General features: G+C 37.1%; 1 protein-coding gene across 1 annotated transcript in view; it reads right to left on the bottom strand.

Annotated features, from left to right (window-relative positions):
* WDR49 (WD repeat domain 49) overlaps positions 1 to 18952 on the bottom strand; it is a 177407-nt gene that overhangs the window by 83564 nt on the left and 74891 nt on the right. The window contains exon 8 of the mRNA XM_054482756.1: positions 16190 to 16423. Coding sequence (XP_054338731.1) covers positions 16190 to 16423 — 234 coding nt within the window. The remainder of the gene's footprint in view (positions 1 to 16189; positions 16424 to 18952) is intronic.

Raw genomic sequence — 18952 nt, forward strand, 5'->3', positions numbered from 1 at the left:
CCAATATCATACTGAATGGGCAAAAACTGGAAGCATTCCCTTTGAAAACTGGCACAAGACAGGGATGCCCTCTCTCACCACTTCTATTCAACGTAGTGTTGGAAGTTCTGGCCAGGGCAATTAGGCAGGAGAAGGAAATCAAGGGTATTCAATTAGGAAAAGAGGAAGTCAAATTGTCCCTGTTTGCAGATGACATGATAGTATATCTAGAAAACCCCATTGTCTCAGCCCAAAATCTCCTTAAGCTGATAAGCAACTTCAGCAAAGTCTCAGGATACAAAATCAATGTGCAAAAATCACAAGCATTCTTATACATCAATAACAGACAGACAGAGAGCCAAATCATGAGTGAACTCCCATTCACAATTGCTTCAAAGAGAATAAAATACCTAGGAATCCAACTTACAAGGGATGTGAAAGACCTCTTCAAGGAGAACTACAAACCACTGCTCAAGGAAATAAAAGAGGATACAAACAAATGGAAGAACATTCCATGCTCATGGGTAGGAAGAATCAATATCATGAAAATGGCCATCCTTCCCAAGGTAATTTACAGATTCAATGCCATCCCCATCAAGCTACCAATGACTTTCTTCACAGAATTGGAAAAAACTACTTTAAAGTTCATATGGAACCAAAAAAGAGCCCGCATCGCCAAGTCAATCCTAAGCCAAAAGAACAAAGCTGGAGGCATCACACTACCTGACTTCAAACTATACTCCAAGGCTACAGTAACCAAAACAGCATGGTACTGGTACCAAAACAGAGATATAGATCAATGGAACAGAACAGAGCCGTCAGAAATAACACCACATATCTACAAGTATCTGATCTTTGACAAACCTGACAAAAACAAGAAATGGGGAAAGGATTCCCTATTTAATAAATGGTGCTGGGAAAACTGGCTAGCCATATGTAGAAAGCTGAAACTGGATCCCTTCCTTACACCTTATACAAAAATCAATTCAAGATGGATTAAAGACTTAAATGTTAGACCTAAAACCATAAAAACCCTAGAAGAAAACCTAGGCATTACCATTCAGGACATAGGCATGGGCAAGGACTTCATGTCTAAAACACCAAAAGCAATGGCAACAAAAGCCAAAATTGACAAATGGGATCTAATTAAACTCAAGAGCTTCTGCACAGCAAAAGAAACTACCATCAGAGTGAATAGGCAACCTACAAAATGGGAGAAAATTTTCGCAACCTACTCATCTGACAAAGGGCTAATATCCAGAATCTACAATGAACTCCAACAAATTTACAAGAAAAAAACAAACAACCCCATCAAAAAGTGGGCAAAGGACATGAACAGACACTTCTCAAAAGAAGACATTTATGCAGCCAAAAAACACATGAAAAAATGCTCACCATCACTGGCCATCAGAGAAATGCAAATCAAAACCACAATGAGATACCATCTCACACCAGTTAGAATGGCAATCATTAAAAAGTCAGGAAACAACAGGTGCTGGAGAGGATGTGGAGAAATAGGAACACTTTTACACTGTTGGTGGGATTGTAAACTAGTTCAACCCTTGTGGAAGTCAGTGTGGCGATTCCTCAGGGATCTAGAACTAGAAATTCCATTCGACCCAGCCATCCCATTACTGGGTATATACCCAAAGGACTATAAATCATGCTGCTATAAAGACACATGCACACGTATGTTTATTGCGGCATTATTCACAATAGCAAAGACTTGGAACCAACCCAAATGTCCAACAATGATAGACTGGATTAAGAAAATGTGGCACATATACACCATGGAATACTATGCAGCCATAAAAAATGATGAGTTCATGTCCTTTGTAGGGACATGGATGAAATTGGAAATCATCATTCTCAGTAAACTATCACAAGAACAAAAAACCAAACACCGCATATTCTCACTCATAGGTGGGAATTGAACAATGAGAACACATGGACACAGGAAGGGGAACATCACACTTCGGGGACTGTTGTGGGGTGGGGGGAGGGGGGAGGGATAGCATTGAGAGATATACCTAATGCTAGATGACGAGTTGGTGGGTGCAGCGCACCAGCATGGCACATGTATACATATGTAACTTACCTGCACGTTGTGCACATGTACCATAAAACCTAAAGTATAATAATAATAATAATAATAATAAAAGAAAAAAGAAAAAAAAAACAAAAAAATAAAAAATAAAAATAAAATAAAATAAAATAAAATAAAAAAAAGAAAAGTACTTGGAGAATATTCCAAGAATGAGAAACAATACAAAGTTTAATGGAGCCTGAGTGCAGAGTATTTGAAGGGACAAATATGGTGAGATATCAAATGAGGAGGCAAGCTGAAGATGGAATTTTAGAAATCTCTGGTAAGCAGCTCCAGGGAATATTGAGTAATTATAAAGTCAGTTTTACTGGGAGAGGGCCCACAGCTTTCATCAATTATCATTGGGGGCCAATGATTAATCCAAAAGGCTAAAAACATTATTATTGTTCTTAATAAGGAAAAGAGTAATACAGTGTTTTTTGTCAGTTAGCTTGTAAAGATACTTCTTGCAGCAATGTGGAGAACAAACTGGGGTTTTGGGAAGACCATTTGGAGGCTTTGGACTAGTCCAGGTAAGAGATTCTCACCTAACAAAATAGTTCTTGGGGTACAAAGGAGGGGAGCAATTGAAAGAAAGGGCCATGATTTAGCAACACGTGTATCTCAACAAAGAACTGATAATGAGCATGCGATCCTTTTAGCCCTTTTTTTTCTGAAATTACAACTTCAATGAGACAATTTCTTAATGAAGTAAACCTGTATTTATGCTACACATTTTCTCTCAGTGAAATCAAAATTACCTTAAATATTGAATTACCATTGTTAATCTACTGTGTAATTTCTAAGACCAAATGATCTGGATCTTGGAAATAATGTAACAACACATTAATTAGCATTCCATGTCATTAACTGTGTTTCTATTTGATTGTGTTTGTGCACTATACATGGTGGTTAGGAGCACTGGATCTGGAGTCAGGATGCCTAAGTTTGAATGTCATCTGCCTCACTAACTATTGTTCTACCTCGGACATTAAGGTCAAGCACATTACTTACCTTTATGCTTCAACTTCCTCATCTGTAAACCAGAGATATTCATAGTAACTACTTCAAACCATTGTTACGATGTTTAAACAAACTAATATTTTTAAAGCATTTACCACAGTGCATGGCATAGCCATAAATAAGCCATAAAATTAGGTAGTGTTACTATTCCATCTAAGCTTCATTTGCCTGACCTCTTGCTTAGGCTTGTATCACTGTGCATATCCAAATCAATTTAAGAAAAATAGTATCTTGCTTTCCCCCAACTATGACAGTGAATGTAGACAATTAAATTTTAGAAACCTGATTTTAGGGCCGGGCGCAGTGGGTCACACCTGTAATCGCAGCACTTTGGAAGGCCGAGGCGGGCAGATCACGAGGTCAGGAGATAGCGACCATGGTGAAACCCCGTCTCCACTAAAAATACAAAAAATTAGCCAGGCGTGGTGGTGGGCGCCTGTAGTCCCAGCTACTCAGGAGGCTGAGGCAGGAGAATGGCTTGAACCCGGGAGGCGGACCTTGCAGTGAGCCAAGATAGCGCCACCGCACTCCAGCCTGTGCTACAGAGCGAAACTCTGAATCAAAAAAAAAAAAAAAAAAAAAAAAGAAACCTGATTTTAGATGCACATTGAAATTTTGAATTATACTTGTGAATTTCTCACAGAAGTGCTTAGGAAGTTGGATTACATTCATTAAAGATAAAATCATGAAAGTATAATTTTCCAAGCTTGTGTGAAAATTTTGATAGTAGTCTTTTAAGAAAAGGTTAAAGATTGTGAAGGATTTTATTATTTCTATTAAAAAGCATTTTTGGATTGATTGATTGATTTGTGTTTATTATTTTAAATTGACACATAATAACTACATACTTATGGGGTACCGTGTGATATTTCAATACACGTACGCAATGTATAATAATCAAACAGGGTAATTAGCATATCCATCATCTTAAACATTTATTATTTCTTTATGTTGAAACATTCAAAATCCACTCTTCTAGCTATTTGAAAATATACAATAAGTTGTTGTTGACTGTAGTCACCTTATAGTGCTATAGAACACCAGAACTTATTCTTTTGATCTAGCTGTACTAAAAAGCATTTTTGAGCAGCTATTATGTGTTAGCCATTTCAGTACCAAAAGATGGTACTTTTTATTTCCCTAACAGAAATAAAAGAGCCATGTTCAAAGAAAAGACTTGATTACCTGTTCAGGGTGGGCATCACCCACATTACAAAGCATCTAATCATTCACCGCTGTTATCTAATGTAGATATTCAGTGAGGAATTAGTAATGTTCACTTTTTGCCATCTTATACTCTTTCCCTTGCCCACCTGACTGAGCCCCAACATACTATTCATCAGTTTTCGTCACCTTTCTCTGCTCATTTAACAATTTCTCATGAAATCTAAATCAGTCATGACAACAGCATACAGCCAGTCTGATTTCATTTTATGGCAGTCAGCCTCACGGTGCAGTTTGCAGGAAAACAATGTGTTGAAACTGACTATGTCTCAAACATCCAACCAGTATTAACCAGAATCTACTCTCACTATGACAATATTGGAACACAAGAATAACAATACAGGTGAAAAGGCATTCAAAGTTTAGTGAAAGAGGAGTGCATTTAGCATTACTTGGCAGATGAAGAAAATGGATTCACTACACGACAGTGGAACTATTTTTGGCAAGTTGTTTTCACCAGCAATAAAGCCCAGGAATAAGTCTTGGCATCACATTTCTATGCCACATTTTAATGATACCAAATCTCTTTAAGTTTGCAGTTTATTTCTGATTATCTCTTGTCAGGCTAGACCTCAGCTGATGAGGACGGGGCCCTGACAGTCTACAGAGTGAAAATGGTGCTAACAACCACACTCCAGGACACATGGTCCTCCTCAGTAGATTGTTGTTCTGATGGGAACAGTCTCTCTCTCATGTACTTCAGTTAATAACTGTTTAGGAATATGTGTCCCCTTTTTGCTTCTCTCATCTGAAGCTGTCATAGCTAATCAGACAATTCTAAGACATGTGAGGCTGTATTCATGTCACCTAATTTTCTTATTGCTATTCCAATAACAGTAGGCACTTTAGTTGTCTTTTATGTGCATTTCAAGTCCTAGGTCTAAGAAAAAAAAACAGGAATCAAAAATTACAGCAGCAAATGCCACGAGTTAACAGAGGGTTGAGATATTTGATTCCATTGCTGTTTATAATTTTTCTTGTTAGTGCTGTTTAGGGTCCTATAATATAAAATAGGTTACTTCCTTTATTTCCATTTTGTAGAAAATCTCTACTCTACAAGTTACATTTCAGTGAAAAGGGAGGTAAAGAGAATGATGATATCTCAGAGTACAGGTACAAATTATTCAAATATTTTAGGGCAGCCATTCTTTATTTATAAACCTTGCTTAGTGGATTTTGTCTCTTAAATTAATTGGTAATTTGCTCTTTCAAATTCGTTATGTGAATGTACTGAATACCTGTAATATGCAAGGCCCTAGATCTAGACACTGGTGATCCAGCAGTGAATAAGTTCTGCTCTTGCATTTTGTCCAGGGAGAGAGGCAACAAGATCAGAAAAAAAAAAAGCATATCTATCTATCTACACACACACACACATTTATATGTAAAATGCATGTGTATATATGTAATATAGTGTGTGTGTGTGTATATATGATGTTTGGTGGTAATAAAGGTTATGGAGTAAAATATAGCTAAGAAGGAAGTAGAGGGCTTTTGTCATAGGTGCAAAATTGGGGAATCTGGGAAGGTCTCCCTGAGGAATCATTTGTAGAAAGACATAACTGAGATGAAGAAGTAAGCCAACCAGATACTTGGGTGAAAAGAGCTGCAGACAAAGGAAACAGCAGTGCAAAGGCCCTGAGGCACAGTGTCCTTGGCACATTCAAGGAATAGCAAGGAAGCCAGCAAGGCTTAAGCAGTGTGAGGGAAGGGAGGAGCCATTGCCTGCAGTCAGTGCACAGAGATTCAAAACAATCCGAAACTACCAAACTCCCATAAGAACTAGGGAACAAATTTTAAAAATAGAAAAAAAACTTTCCTCTTTTTCGCTAATATTAATTAAGCATTTACCCTTGCTTTATTTCATGTATCTTTATATATAAGATCATTTGTTCTTAACAAAAATTCTACAAGGGATGTATTATAATTAGTATTTTATAGATAAAAAAGCTGAAACTTAGAGGAATTGAATCACCCACTCTGTAAAGTACTGAGAACTCTACCTGACTCTGAAACTCCACCAATTCTCTTATTCTAAAAATCTACTTCTAAAAACAGTTGAGACTGTGATGATGAGAGAGGCTGGGGAAATGGTCCTCTCCTATGCTAGTTTAGTGTAGCTTTATGGAGAGCATTTGGCAATATTTGTCAAGATTACAGATGTAAATATTCTCTGCCCCAATAATTCTAACTATGGGAATTTATCCTATAGATATTTTCTCATCAGTGCAGAGTTCTGAGGACAAGGTGAAAAACTGCTACATTATTTGTAACAAAAACTGCTGGAACCAACCTAAATGCTTAAAGTTTGGAATATGCATGCAATGAAATACTATGCAACTGTGAAAATGGACAAGGTTACTCTTTAGGTAATGAGATAAAACTATCTTTAGGATGTATTGTTACATATAAAAGCAATGTACAAAGCAGTTTGTACATATAAAATGCTCTCATTTTTGTAAAAAAAAGCCTATAAAATAATATATATTCTTAAATATTGAGTTATTAAATATTACATATCTATTTCAAAGAATAAGTTTACCATGCAACAACACGGGGGTTAGAGATGCCTACCTCCCACACAGTTAAAAATTCATGTATAATGTTGATCCCAAAAAAACTTAAGTACTCATATTCTACCATTGACCAGAAGCCTTACTGATAACATAAACAGTCAATTAACACATATTTTGTGTTATAGGTACTACATACTGTATTCTTACAACAAAGTAAGCTAGAGAAAAGAAAATGTTATTAAGAAAATTATAAGAAAGAGAAAATATAATTACTATTTATTGAGTGGAAGTCAATTATCATAAGGGTCTTCATTCATGTCGTCTTCACATTGAGAAGGCTGAGGAGGAGAAAGAGGAAGGGTTTGGACTTACTGTCTCAGGGGTGACAGAGACCAAAGAGGTGGATGAGGTGGAAGGGGAGGCGAGAGGTCAGGAGAGGCAGGCACACTTGGTGTAACTTCACAGAAATCTGTTGTAATTTCTGTCTGACTTTTTGCTTTTTCTTTTCTCTAAAAATGTTTCCAAACAGTACCAATCTCTCTTCCAATATTTGCTTTAGTTTCAGTGCCCATATTGTAGAAAGGTCTATCCCATAAAATAAGTCAAAACAGTTTTGAATAATCAGAACGCTTCTGCCAGATTGTCTAACGTCCATTATTGTCTAACGTGCATTTGTTTTCTGGCACTGCTTCTTCTATGTCTTCTTTCTCAGTCACTGGTTTGAAAGCACTCATCTTCATCAAGTCATCTTCTGTTCATTCCTCTGATTTAGTGTTTATCACATCTTGAATTTCCCCAAAACCCATATCTTGAAACCCTTCACCTCATCCCCATTCCCACCTTTTTTGCCATGTTCACAGTCTCTTTCATGATTTCCTTGACTGGCTCTGTTGTAGATCCTGTGAAGTCATGTGCAACATGTGGACACAGTTTTCTTCAGCAGGAATTTATTGTTTCAGGTTTGAGGGCTCTCATGACTTTTTCTATAACAATGATGGCATCTTCAATGGTGTGATCCTTCCAGGCTTTCATGACGTTCTCTCTACTCTGATTCTTTTCCATAGCATTGACAGTCCTTTTCATAAAGTACCAGTACCATGTGTGATGAGCCTTAAAGGTCCTCATGACCCCCTTTGTCTAGAGGCTGATTTAGAGATGTTGTGTTTGGGGGCAAGTAGATCACTTTGATGCCTTTAGTGTTGAAATCATGAGATTCTGTGGGGCCAGGGGCATTGTCTAATATCAAAAGAACTTTAAAAAGCAGTCTCTTACTGGTAAGGTGCTTCCTGACTTCAAAGACAAAGTATTGAAGGAACCAGTTCAGAAAAAGCATTCTCATTGTCCAGGCCTTCATGTTGTACAGCCAAAAGAATAGCAGCTGATGTTTGTCTTTTCCATTTTAGGCTCAGAGGTTAGCAGTTTTATAGACAAGTGCTGTCCTGATCATAAACCTGGCTGCATTTGCACAAAATAGCAGAGTTGGCCTATCCCTTCCTGCCTTAAATCCTGATGCTTGCTTCTCTTCTTTATTAACAAGCATCCTTTGTGGCGTTTTTCTTTTCAGAACAAGGCATTTTCACCTGCTTAAAAAATTTGTTCAGGCAGCAATCCTTTCTTCTCAATTATTTCCTTAATGGTGTCTGGGAACTCATTTGCAGCTTCTTGATTGGCAGAATCTGCTCCTCCTGTTATTTTGGTATTTTTTGTACCAAATTGTTTTCTAAAGTATCAAACTATCCTTTGCTGGCATTAAATTCTCCAGCTTTAGATATTTCACCTTTCTATTGCTTTAAATTATTGTATAATAACTGCTCATTCTCTAATCATGTTAGTCTATAGGTATGCCTTTCTTATAGCAACCTGCACCCACATAAGACCTGTATTTTCAATATGAGGTAAAAAGGTATATCACAAAAAATGTATACGGTTTTTGCACCTGCTGGTGTAACTACAGCAATGGTTTCATTAACTTCTTTTTCTTTTTTTATGGTGGTCCTAATGCTGGGTTCATTTATATTGAAATGGCAAGCAACCACAGCTACAGACCTCAACCTAAGGTACATATCAAGCAACTCAACTTTTTCTTACAATGTCATGAGTTTTCTCTGCTTCTTGGTAGTACTTACAGCATCCCTAGTGGCACTTCTTATGAGTTCCATGGTATTATTCAAAGTTTATGGTACTGCAATAAACAAGATGAGAAATATGCAAGCAGCTCAAGAGATCACATTTTACTGAGACAGGTAATTTAATGTAGAGAGCAACTGCTCATCTGGAGATGAATATCACATGGCATTTTAAACAAATGTAACACATGAGCTCACCACAACAGCAACAGGGGGTGGCTATGAAATCATTGCAGTAGTGCAATATGTACCACAGTTAATTTTTTTTTTTTTTTTTTTTTTTTTTTGAGACAAGAGTCTTGCTCTGTCGCCCAGGCTGGAGTGCAGTGGTGCTATCTTGGCTCACTGCAACCTCTGGCTCCCAGGTTCAAGCAATTCTCTGCCTCAGCCTCCCAAGTAGCTGGGATTACAGGCGCCCACCACCAGGCCTGGCTAATTTTTTTTGTATTTTTAGTAGAGACGGGGTTTCACCATGTTGGCCAGGCTGGTCTTGAACTTCTGACCTCGTGATCCGCCCGCCTCGGCCTCCCAAAGTGCTGGGATTACAGGCTTGAGCCACTGCACCCAGCCTGTACTACAGTTAATTTTACAGTTATGATTTAATACTATATCTTTTTGTTTACATTTCTCTTGACTGCAAGTCTGTGTTTGAATACGTAAGTTTTGATACATTTTAACTTTTTATAATAGATTTGTGTATATTTTATTGTACTAACTAATAAAATAGGCTAGTATGTACATATCTTTTATGCATTCATTCTGTGTATAATATTTTCTTTTTTTTTTTATATTTCTGGGCAATTTATCTGTATTTTTTTAAATTGTTGCAAATATCCAAAAAAAGTTCCAATATATTCATTTTTAAAAATCCATGTGGAGCTGGGCACAGTGGCTATGCCTGTAATCCCAGCTACTCAGGAAGCTGAGGCAGGAGAGTCACCCGAGGCCAGGAGTTCAAGGCTGCAGTGAGCCATGATCATGCCACTACACTCCAGCCTGGACAAGACAGCGAAAAAAAAAAAATGAGATATAAGTGGCCCCTCGCAGTTCAAACCAGTGATGTTGAAGGATCAACTGTCTATATAAAGAAAAATATATATTCACTTGTTTAAGAGTAGAATAGCCCTTAAACATTGCTTGTGGAAGTCGTAAAACTGGTTGTCTATAGGACATGAAACTGAGTAGGCAGTGGCATGGGGATAAGAGAAAATATATGCCACATATCTTTTTGTTGTTTTGAATTTTTCAACATGTAAACATGTTATTTCTTCCAAACTAATCACATTAAATAAAGGTGTATCTGTTTGTACATGTATGTGTGCATGTACATGTATGTTTTAGTATAACCTCTAAAACTAGGAACTTCTTATGTTTCCATCAAGTGACTACAGCACACTGCCTCAGAACTGACATATAACCAATTACAGCTTTAAGCTAGCAAAAAAAAAAAAAAAAAATCACAACTGTATTAACAGAATGGATGTCACTTGATGCCCAGCAAAGAGGCAGGAAAGGAGAAAATTTTCATTGTGTAAATCTGGTTCTGTTCAAAAAAGAAACTCATGGATTTTGCACTAAATGTAAGCCCTAAAAAGGTAGACTGTCTTGTACGATGGAGATAAATTTCCCTCAAGCCTGTCCTCTTTTCTCCAATTTTACAATTACCAAGGGAACCACCAATTGAATTGTTTGGGTTCCCAAATACCCTCAATTTCCAAAAAATTATGTGCAGAAAAGAGGACAAAAGATATGCTATCAAGAGAAAATTATACCTCATCCCTCATTTTTTAAATAATGGAAGGCCACATGTTTATTATAAATTTTGGATATGCATATGTATACATAGAGCTGTTTGGACTGCAATAATCTAAATTAAGATAAGGTAACTATAAATTGTAAATAAGGTTAAGGGTGGAAAAGTTTACTATAAAATTTTGAATATGATGGCATAGATAATAACTTTGTACAGATGCTATACATGTATAAATAATGGAATTTTTTAACAAGAAAGTTTTTTAGTGTTTACCTTTGATATATTTTTATATTGTGTCACAGTAAAGAAACAAAAAGCTGCAATTAAATGATGATAAGGCCGGGTGCAGTGGCTCATGCCTGTAATCCCAGCACTTTAGGAAGCCAAGGCAGGTGGATCATGAGGTCAGGAGTTCGAGACCAGCCTGACCAACATGGTGAAACCCTGTCTCTACTAAAAACATGAAAAGTAGCCGGGCGTGGTGGCACACACCTGTAATCCCAGCTACTCAGGAGGTTGAGGCAGGAACCCAGGAGGCGGAGGTTGCAGTGAGCCAAGATAGTGCCACTTCACTCTAGCTTGGGCGACAGAGCGAGACTCCACCTCAAAAAAAAAAAAAAATGATGGTAAATATTTGCTTGTGAGTGAATCTTGAAGCAACCAAAGGTAAGGGCACCACTCTATGGCTGTGACCTGGACCAGCCCCCATTTTTAATAAATAATTTGGCAGTTTGTAGATAGTGTAATAATCAAGCCTCAAGAAACAGCATCACTCCAGATAAAGTGAAGAGGGTCTAGTATTCAAATCTGCAAAGCCAGCATGCTTCTGGATTAGGAAAGACCCCACAGAGAATCTCAGAAGATCTCTTGGAATAAGCCAGATGAGCACTGTCTGACCTATCTCTTCATGTAACCAAGTATGTGATTAATATATTAGAGGTTAGAAGTGGGATAAAAAAGTAAGATTCTAGGGGGCAATTTGTTTATCAAATTATCTGATATTGCATATCCTTTAGCCTAGAAATTTACTCCTAAGAATTTACCCTAAAGAGACATAGTCATAAATATAAATGTATTTATCTGCAAAAAAGTCATAATAGTGAAGTCTACACCAAGGGAAATGGATCAGTAAATTACGATACATATATAGAATGGGCTACTATGCTGCCTTGTAAGAATGATAAAGTAGTTCTACATTTAGCCACAAGGAAATATATTGTAACATATTATTGAATAAAAAAGTATGTTACAGAGCCTTGTTTATGTAAAATAGTCTATGCAGAGAAAGATGTTTAGAATATGTTGATATCAGCAATAGTTTTGTATTTGAGCTTTACTGCATTGCTTTAATTTCTTACAATAATCATGTAACATTTTGCATGCAATTACCAAAAAGTTATTTTGATAAGAAAAATTGTAAATACCATTTACTCTATTAAAATGTGATGACACCTAAATGTCTAGCTTGATTATAAATGTGTCCAAGGTTCCCAAAAAACTGAAACATTATCTATTTTACAAAAATACATAAACCTACATCATTAGGATGAGAATCATAGTGATAACACAAATATTTTATCTATTCTAGTTTATACATCTAGAAATACATGTTTTAAAGTTTCCTAAATTCATGAGTGTTTTTTTGTTTTGTTTTGTTTTGATTTCTTGTAAAAAGCTTCATTTAAGAACTGAGTGCAAAGATGGTTCATTAGATCTGCCTCCAGGATATTGGATTGCTTTAATTCTTTCAAAATTGTACATTCCAGGGGACTCCTTCATCCAGTCCCAACTTGTTCTGTTGCTGGCTGTGAGGGCAAACTTTGCCAGGTGAAATAAAGCATGTGATTTCCTTTAAAAGGCTTTGCATAGCTTAACACCACTTTCCTAGACTAGGATACAAGGGTATCAAAAGACAGGAAGATAAATAAAAGTCATGGAAGTGTCCCAAGCTGCTTTTATAAATAGGAATGATATTGGGTCCCCACTGAAGTCCAAATACAAGGAAATAATAAAGTGTAGGCAACATGTTGAAATAACAACAGAAGGGAAGGTTTTCATTAAATTCAGGCAAAGGGAAAATGTTCAAGAAAGACACCAAGCCAAATAAGTAAAGATTAAGAGACCATGGGCTGAAAAAGCATTGCTTTTCAGCAATAATTTGTCATGTCTAGTAGTCGAGCATTCATTTTGTGCTCAGAACAGTGTTAGGAGCTGTGGGAAAATACAAAAATGGAACAAAAGGATATTCCCCTCACACCAAAAACATAAGAAGAGACAGAAATAAGTTTAGTTAAGTGTTTTCCTGGGAAAACAACTAAAACGTGCAACCAGTGCTCAGGAAGAGGAGAAATAAGTGTGGGTTGAGATGGCTCCGGAGACTTCAGGGAGCTGAGGACCAGAGCTGGGTCTTGCCACTAAATGTTTACAAGACGAAACTGCAATGGCAAAGAAGAGAGGAGGAGAATAAACAACTTTCCCCCCTCAAGGGGCATTCCTGAGGAGAAGCAGGGGTAGGGACAAACTGCAGTTCAGGGTACCCTCCCCTTTCTAATTCTTCCTAACATTTGTCATCACATGCCACACTGTTAAAATAAACATTAAGGAATCTCAAGAAGTTAATAAGAAAAGGAGATGTCATAAAGCAGCAACATTCGCCCTCTTTGGTATGGGGGACCTGAAAGAGCATTTCAGGGCTGGCAGCATGGGAGACAAGAGGACACTTTCAAGATTTCAGTCCTAACAAGGCAATGCCAGGGAGGCGCGTGCTATTCCCATTACTATTCCTACACCCACACAGACACACACATTTTAAGAAGCTGGCAAACTAAAGCTCAGACACGCTAAGCAGTCTGTCCAGTATTTGAATCCACATATTTCCAACCCAGCAGTTCTGAAAACTTTTGGTCTTGGGATTCCTTTGCATTCTTAAAAAGTATTGAGGAATCCAAATAGCTTTATATGGAATACACACACACACACATACACATATATAACACAAATAGATAGATCTGTATTTTTATACATATTTACCATATTAGGTATTTATAGGGAGACATTAAAATACAAGAATATAAGAATACACATTCCCTCAGCCATAAGAACAATGCTGTTATCACACAACACACAGCATACAGCCTCTAGAAAACTCCACTGTACACTTTTGAGAGAATGAAAGTTTAGAAAGCAAAAAATAAGTTAATATTATGATGAAAATAATTTTGACCTCCCAGATTCCCTGAGAGAATCTGAGTCTCCCAGAGGTCCAAGATCACACTGTGAAAAATGTTGTTTTAATCTCAATTCTATGCTTTATTTTTCCAAGACCAGACAGTGATACATTCAACAAATGGCCGTCAATATGCTCCTAAGATCCCTTTACTGCTTTAACTCCCACGATGTCTGCGAAGTATTCCCAAACTTGCCACACCAAAATAAACCCTCTCTCCAAAAATGCACCATGAGTGCTCAAGCTTCTTTGCAGGTGCTCACGTTGTATCTTCTGTCTAGAACTACTTCCTCCTCCTTTTAGAGATTTTAGCTTTCAGGGCTCTGCTGAAATGTGACCAACACTGGCCCCAGGCAGAATTGATCACTCTCCATAAAGAGCACTTCGGTTTTACCTCTACTTCGTTTTACTACATTCTACTGTTTCTTGTTAGTAATATGTCTCCCTTCCCTTCTTTCATTCCGCAATCCTGTAATGAGCACCTCTCCAACAATCATCAGCACTATGGGTAGGACCCAGATTTTCCCTTAAAGAGCTGAATCTTCCTGAGCTACTCAGGGGAAGAAACTATAGTTTATTAATCTCTAATTCTTCATTCTTGGCACGACGCTTATTCAAAACTGTTATTTGCTTTGTCTAATTACTCTAAAATGATAAGTTATCACTAGCTGATGGGAATGTGAGTGATATTTTCTTTGTACTTTTCTGCAATACATTTTTACAATTATAAATGTAACACATACAATGTTCGTGTTTTTATAGCTTAGCAGCTAATAGGAAATGCTGATATATGTGATACACAGCTCTATGTGCTTTACGTACATATCAACGCTTATCATTATTTATGCTATTCACACCAAGTAGAGGTGTAAATACTCAACTCAATTGTATAATGATACATCCTATGTCATATACCATATCTACTTTGTCCTTTGGTTGCCTATAAGTTACACGTATGTGAGTTACCTTGGCTTTGTCTTTATGCCCCAAATAAATCCAGATCCTCTTTGTGTCTAATTTCCTGAATTTCTCAGGGAATATTGCTCATCTTATGGCCAGGCAACATAGGATTTTAACATCTACACACAAATTTAGCATTTTAACTTTGCAGATCTCAATTAGGAGAATGTTCTCTTGGAAGCAAATACATCTCTCAGCGGTCACCAGGGAGTCAAATGAACTGGTTGCCTTCATAAAGTTCAGTAAAACATTTAGCAGGAAATGTTTTCCCGCAGATGGAATTCAAAATGAGTTGTTTTCTAAATGATTTTATCTCCTAGAATAACCAGAAAACAGTGTTTCAAATAGTGACACGACACACTACTCATTACCAACAAAGGGCTTTCCACCCCTTGCGCAAAATCTCCACTAGTCATTTCTATGTGAATGCAGAAGCTTCTGCAGAAGGGAAAAGAAAGAATGGATTGAGTTACTGTTTAATTGGCTGCAAACTGGAGACTTGCTTCTGCTTGGTTCCTGCTGTGCTGTTACCACCAGGCCTGAGGGGATCACTGCAGCAGGCTAACCTCTGATGTTGCTTGCTCCCTTCATGATACCCACAGGCTGCCCCACACTGAGTTCACTGGCTTCACTGGCTGGGCCGCCCTGTCCTCCAAGAAGGGCTGTGGTCTGTGCAGTAACTCTGCTCCAGGGGAGCCCTGCTTCTTCATTGAGATGCAGGTAGTGGTCCCCTAAGCCAAGGCTGCGGAGCATCATTAAAGTGGTGGGGAGACAAACAACACTCGTGCTGCATACCAAGTGGCATCACGTTTAACTGAATCATTTTATTATGAATACATTCTGGGCTGCCACTGTGAACCACTGGTGTAAAAGATGCTGGCAAAATGGATCTCTGCTAATTATGTTTCATGCATATTTCAGAACTTTCCACAGGGATACAGGAAGATGGTGTTCATAAAAGGGAATTTTACAAGCAGGTTCACTTGCATTTGGCTCAAGACTAGCAGATAACAAAGATAAGTTCAATTATATTACAGGTTGTTTTGTTTTAGCCAGAATGCTATAATTCCTTATAACTCTATCACTGCTCCTGTGGTCACTGGCTGAAAATGAAATCATTCTCCAAGTCCACCTGAATGTATATTATTGTAGAAAAGCACATGGCTATTAAATCATTTCTTCCCATATTTGCCTTTACTATATTTGTCTTCCATTTTACCTTAAACTGAATTAAGTAAATGAGCCTCTGGACTTGGAGATGTATTAGGAGAGTGAAAGAAAAGAAAGGATCATTACCTGCTTCAAGATAGAATTGTAAAGAACACAAGTGACTGCTTTCTCGTGGCTTTTCACCCTCTTGCTGGCTTCACTTTTCATTGCCAACAATGCTAGCTGGTTATTAAACGAGATGAAAAGTCGTCCATGGGCTTCATCAAAGTGGAAGAGACATCTGAAGTCCTGACTTTTGGGGAAAGAACAAGCTATCCTCTGGATGGACAGCTGGTGTTGAATATCCCAGAGTCTCAAAACCTGGATGAAAAGTGAAAAAGTCATTTCAATATGTCAAAGATAATTGTAATTTTTTAGCCAATTTTTTTTCTAGCTCACCCTCAATACCAGGCAGACAGTTGTTTCCTCCACAGTGCTATAATTGGTTCTCAATTCTGCCATAGCACCTATTATTTTGTATTTTAGTCACCTGTTTAAATATCTTCTAAATTATAAGCTCCTCTAGGAAAGGGGTTGGATTCTATTTCAGTCCCTGGTATAAGGCTTGGCATTTAGTAAGTGTTTGTTGTAGGCAGAATAATAGTACCCTAAAGATGTCCGTGTCCTAATTCCCAGAACCTGTGAATATGTTATCTTAGGTGGCAAAAGAGATTCTGCAGATATGACTAAATTAAGGACTTTGAGATGGTGAGATTGTCCTGGATTATTTGGGTGAGTCCAATCATAGGGTCTTTAAATGTGAAAGAAGGAGGCAGAAAAATGATCAGAGTGGTGCAATATGAGGACTCTTCCTAGTCTTTCTTGCTTTGAAGAGGGCCATGATCCAAGGAAGCTTGAAAAGACAAAGGAATGGTTTCTCCCCCAGAGCCACCAGAAAGGATGAGACTCATGTCAAATTCAAACCTACAGAACACAAAATAAATTTGTGCTGTTTCAAGCTGCTAAGTTTGTGCTCATGTATTACACTAGCAATAGAAAACTAATACAGTTCTCTCTCCCTCTGTCTGTCTATATATACATGTGTGTATACATATATATGTATATAAGTGTGTGGAGATATATGTATCTATATATGTGTGGATAGATATATATGTATGTATGTGTATATATGTATATATGTATTTTTGGTAAAATAAAAGAAGTGGCATTAAATGAAGCCAAGTTCATATAACCACAGATATTAAATTCTTATTCAAACACCTTCAAGACACATAAATGACATGAATTTACCAATGGATACTAGAGGGCAAACACTAAATCCTTGCTCAAGAAATAGGTTGCTTTAGATTCAACAGACATTAAAAAATCGTTTTTCCTTTTCTTCTATTTTCTCTTGGCTCCCTTCATTCCAAAGAGGGTGAGTCACACTAAGTATCCCAGGAAGAAAACAGAAAGATTAGCTTCGCAGGTGCAAGTGTTGGTGCTATCAGTAGTGGTACAGAATTAACAGAGCTACTGAGGGAGTGAAAAACCTCTCCAAAAGGGGGTATCAGGCAAGTCATCAAGACCTTGTTTACTTTTAAAAAACATGTAGAGTGTATCTGTTGTACAAAATCAAAAAGCACTACAGGGCTTTTATCTTAACCATATCTCTGTAACCTAGGGTCAGATTTCCTGGGTTCTAATCTCAGTTCTGTTCCTTACTAACTGAGGGACCTCCAATAAGTAGTTTTTTTTTTTTTTTTGAGTTTTTAATGTAGTGTCTACCTCACCTAATGCTATGAGAATTAAATTAGAGTCTATGTCAAGCACTTAACATGCTGACCAGCCTGTAATGTGTTCAATGAATGTTCCTTATTATTACGTTTATTTTTTCATTGTGTAAATATTAGAACCTAAAAGCAGAAAATGTTATTTCAAATAAACTAGTCTATTCAACATGAAAATTATTTCTAAATTATCTATAGAAGATAGTTTCTGTTTAGATGAGTCTTTATTACCCCATAAGGCAGGCAACCTTATAGTTTTTAACCTATTTTAAATCATATACCCCTTTGGGAAAAAAAACCTATTGAAAATGATGGTTCTATCCCAACTCATCAAATACATATACCCATATATACATACAATTTTATTTGGGTACATAGACACACCTCACAAACATACTAACAGGCCCTAGGAATCTACAAGATATGAATCCCTACAATAATTATTAAATATGTTCAGCCAAAGACATCTTCTTCTACCTTTTCATTCTATCCTACCTTCTTCTCACACCTGAATAAGCTTCCTCTTACCCCTTTTCTCCAGGTTAAATGATCCCAATTCCTTCAACCATTTCAATATCAGTTTTCAGATCTCACTACCACCTACCATGGTGGCCTCTTGATTCTCTCAATGTCTTTGTTTCCACTTTCTCTCTAGGGGAGGGTAGTCATCCAGCCCTTGTTTACTTTTAAAAACCATAGTAAGATGTGTCCACTGTATAAAGTCAAATAGCACCAGAGGGCTTTTATCTCGAGCCATATATTCTACCCCCAGTTCCAATGCTTAGAGATGGCCTTCTTTTACTCTTTTACTCTTTCTTGTTTATGATTTTTTCCATAACACTAAATACTATAATTGTGCACACACGTGTGTGTATATATGTGTGTGTAGTGTGTATATTTTTATACAACTATATCTAGTGACTCAGAAAGAAGAAAAATTACTTATACTCCTTTTCTCCCTTTCTCCTCCCATTTCTCCCAAGTTAGCATTTTAATTTTTTTAGTCCTATTGTTGTTATAATTTTAAATATGTTTATACATTAATTATTGACCCACTAATTTAACACTATCTGTAAGCACCTAAAAATCTTTAAAGATCTGCTTTAAGCAAGTCACCCAG

This window comes from Pongo pygmaeus, chromosome 2, assembly GCF_028885625.2.
Source record: "Pongo pygmaeus isolate AG05252 chromosome 2, NHGRI_mPonPyg2-v2.0_pri, whole genome shotgun sequence".
NCBI lineage: Eukaryota > Metazoa > Chordata > Mammalia > Primates > Hominidae > Pongo > Pongo pygmaeus.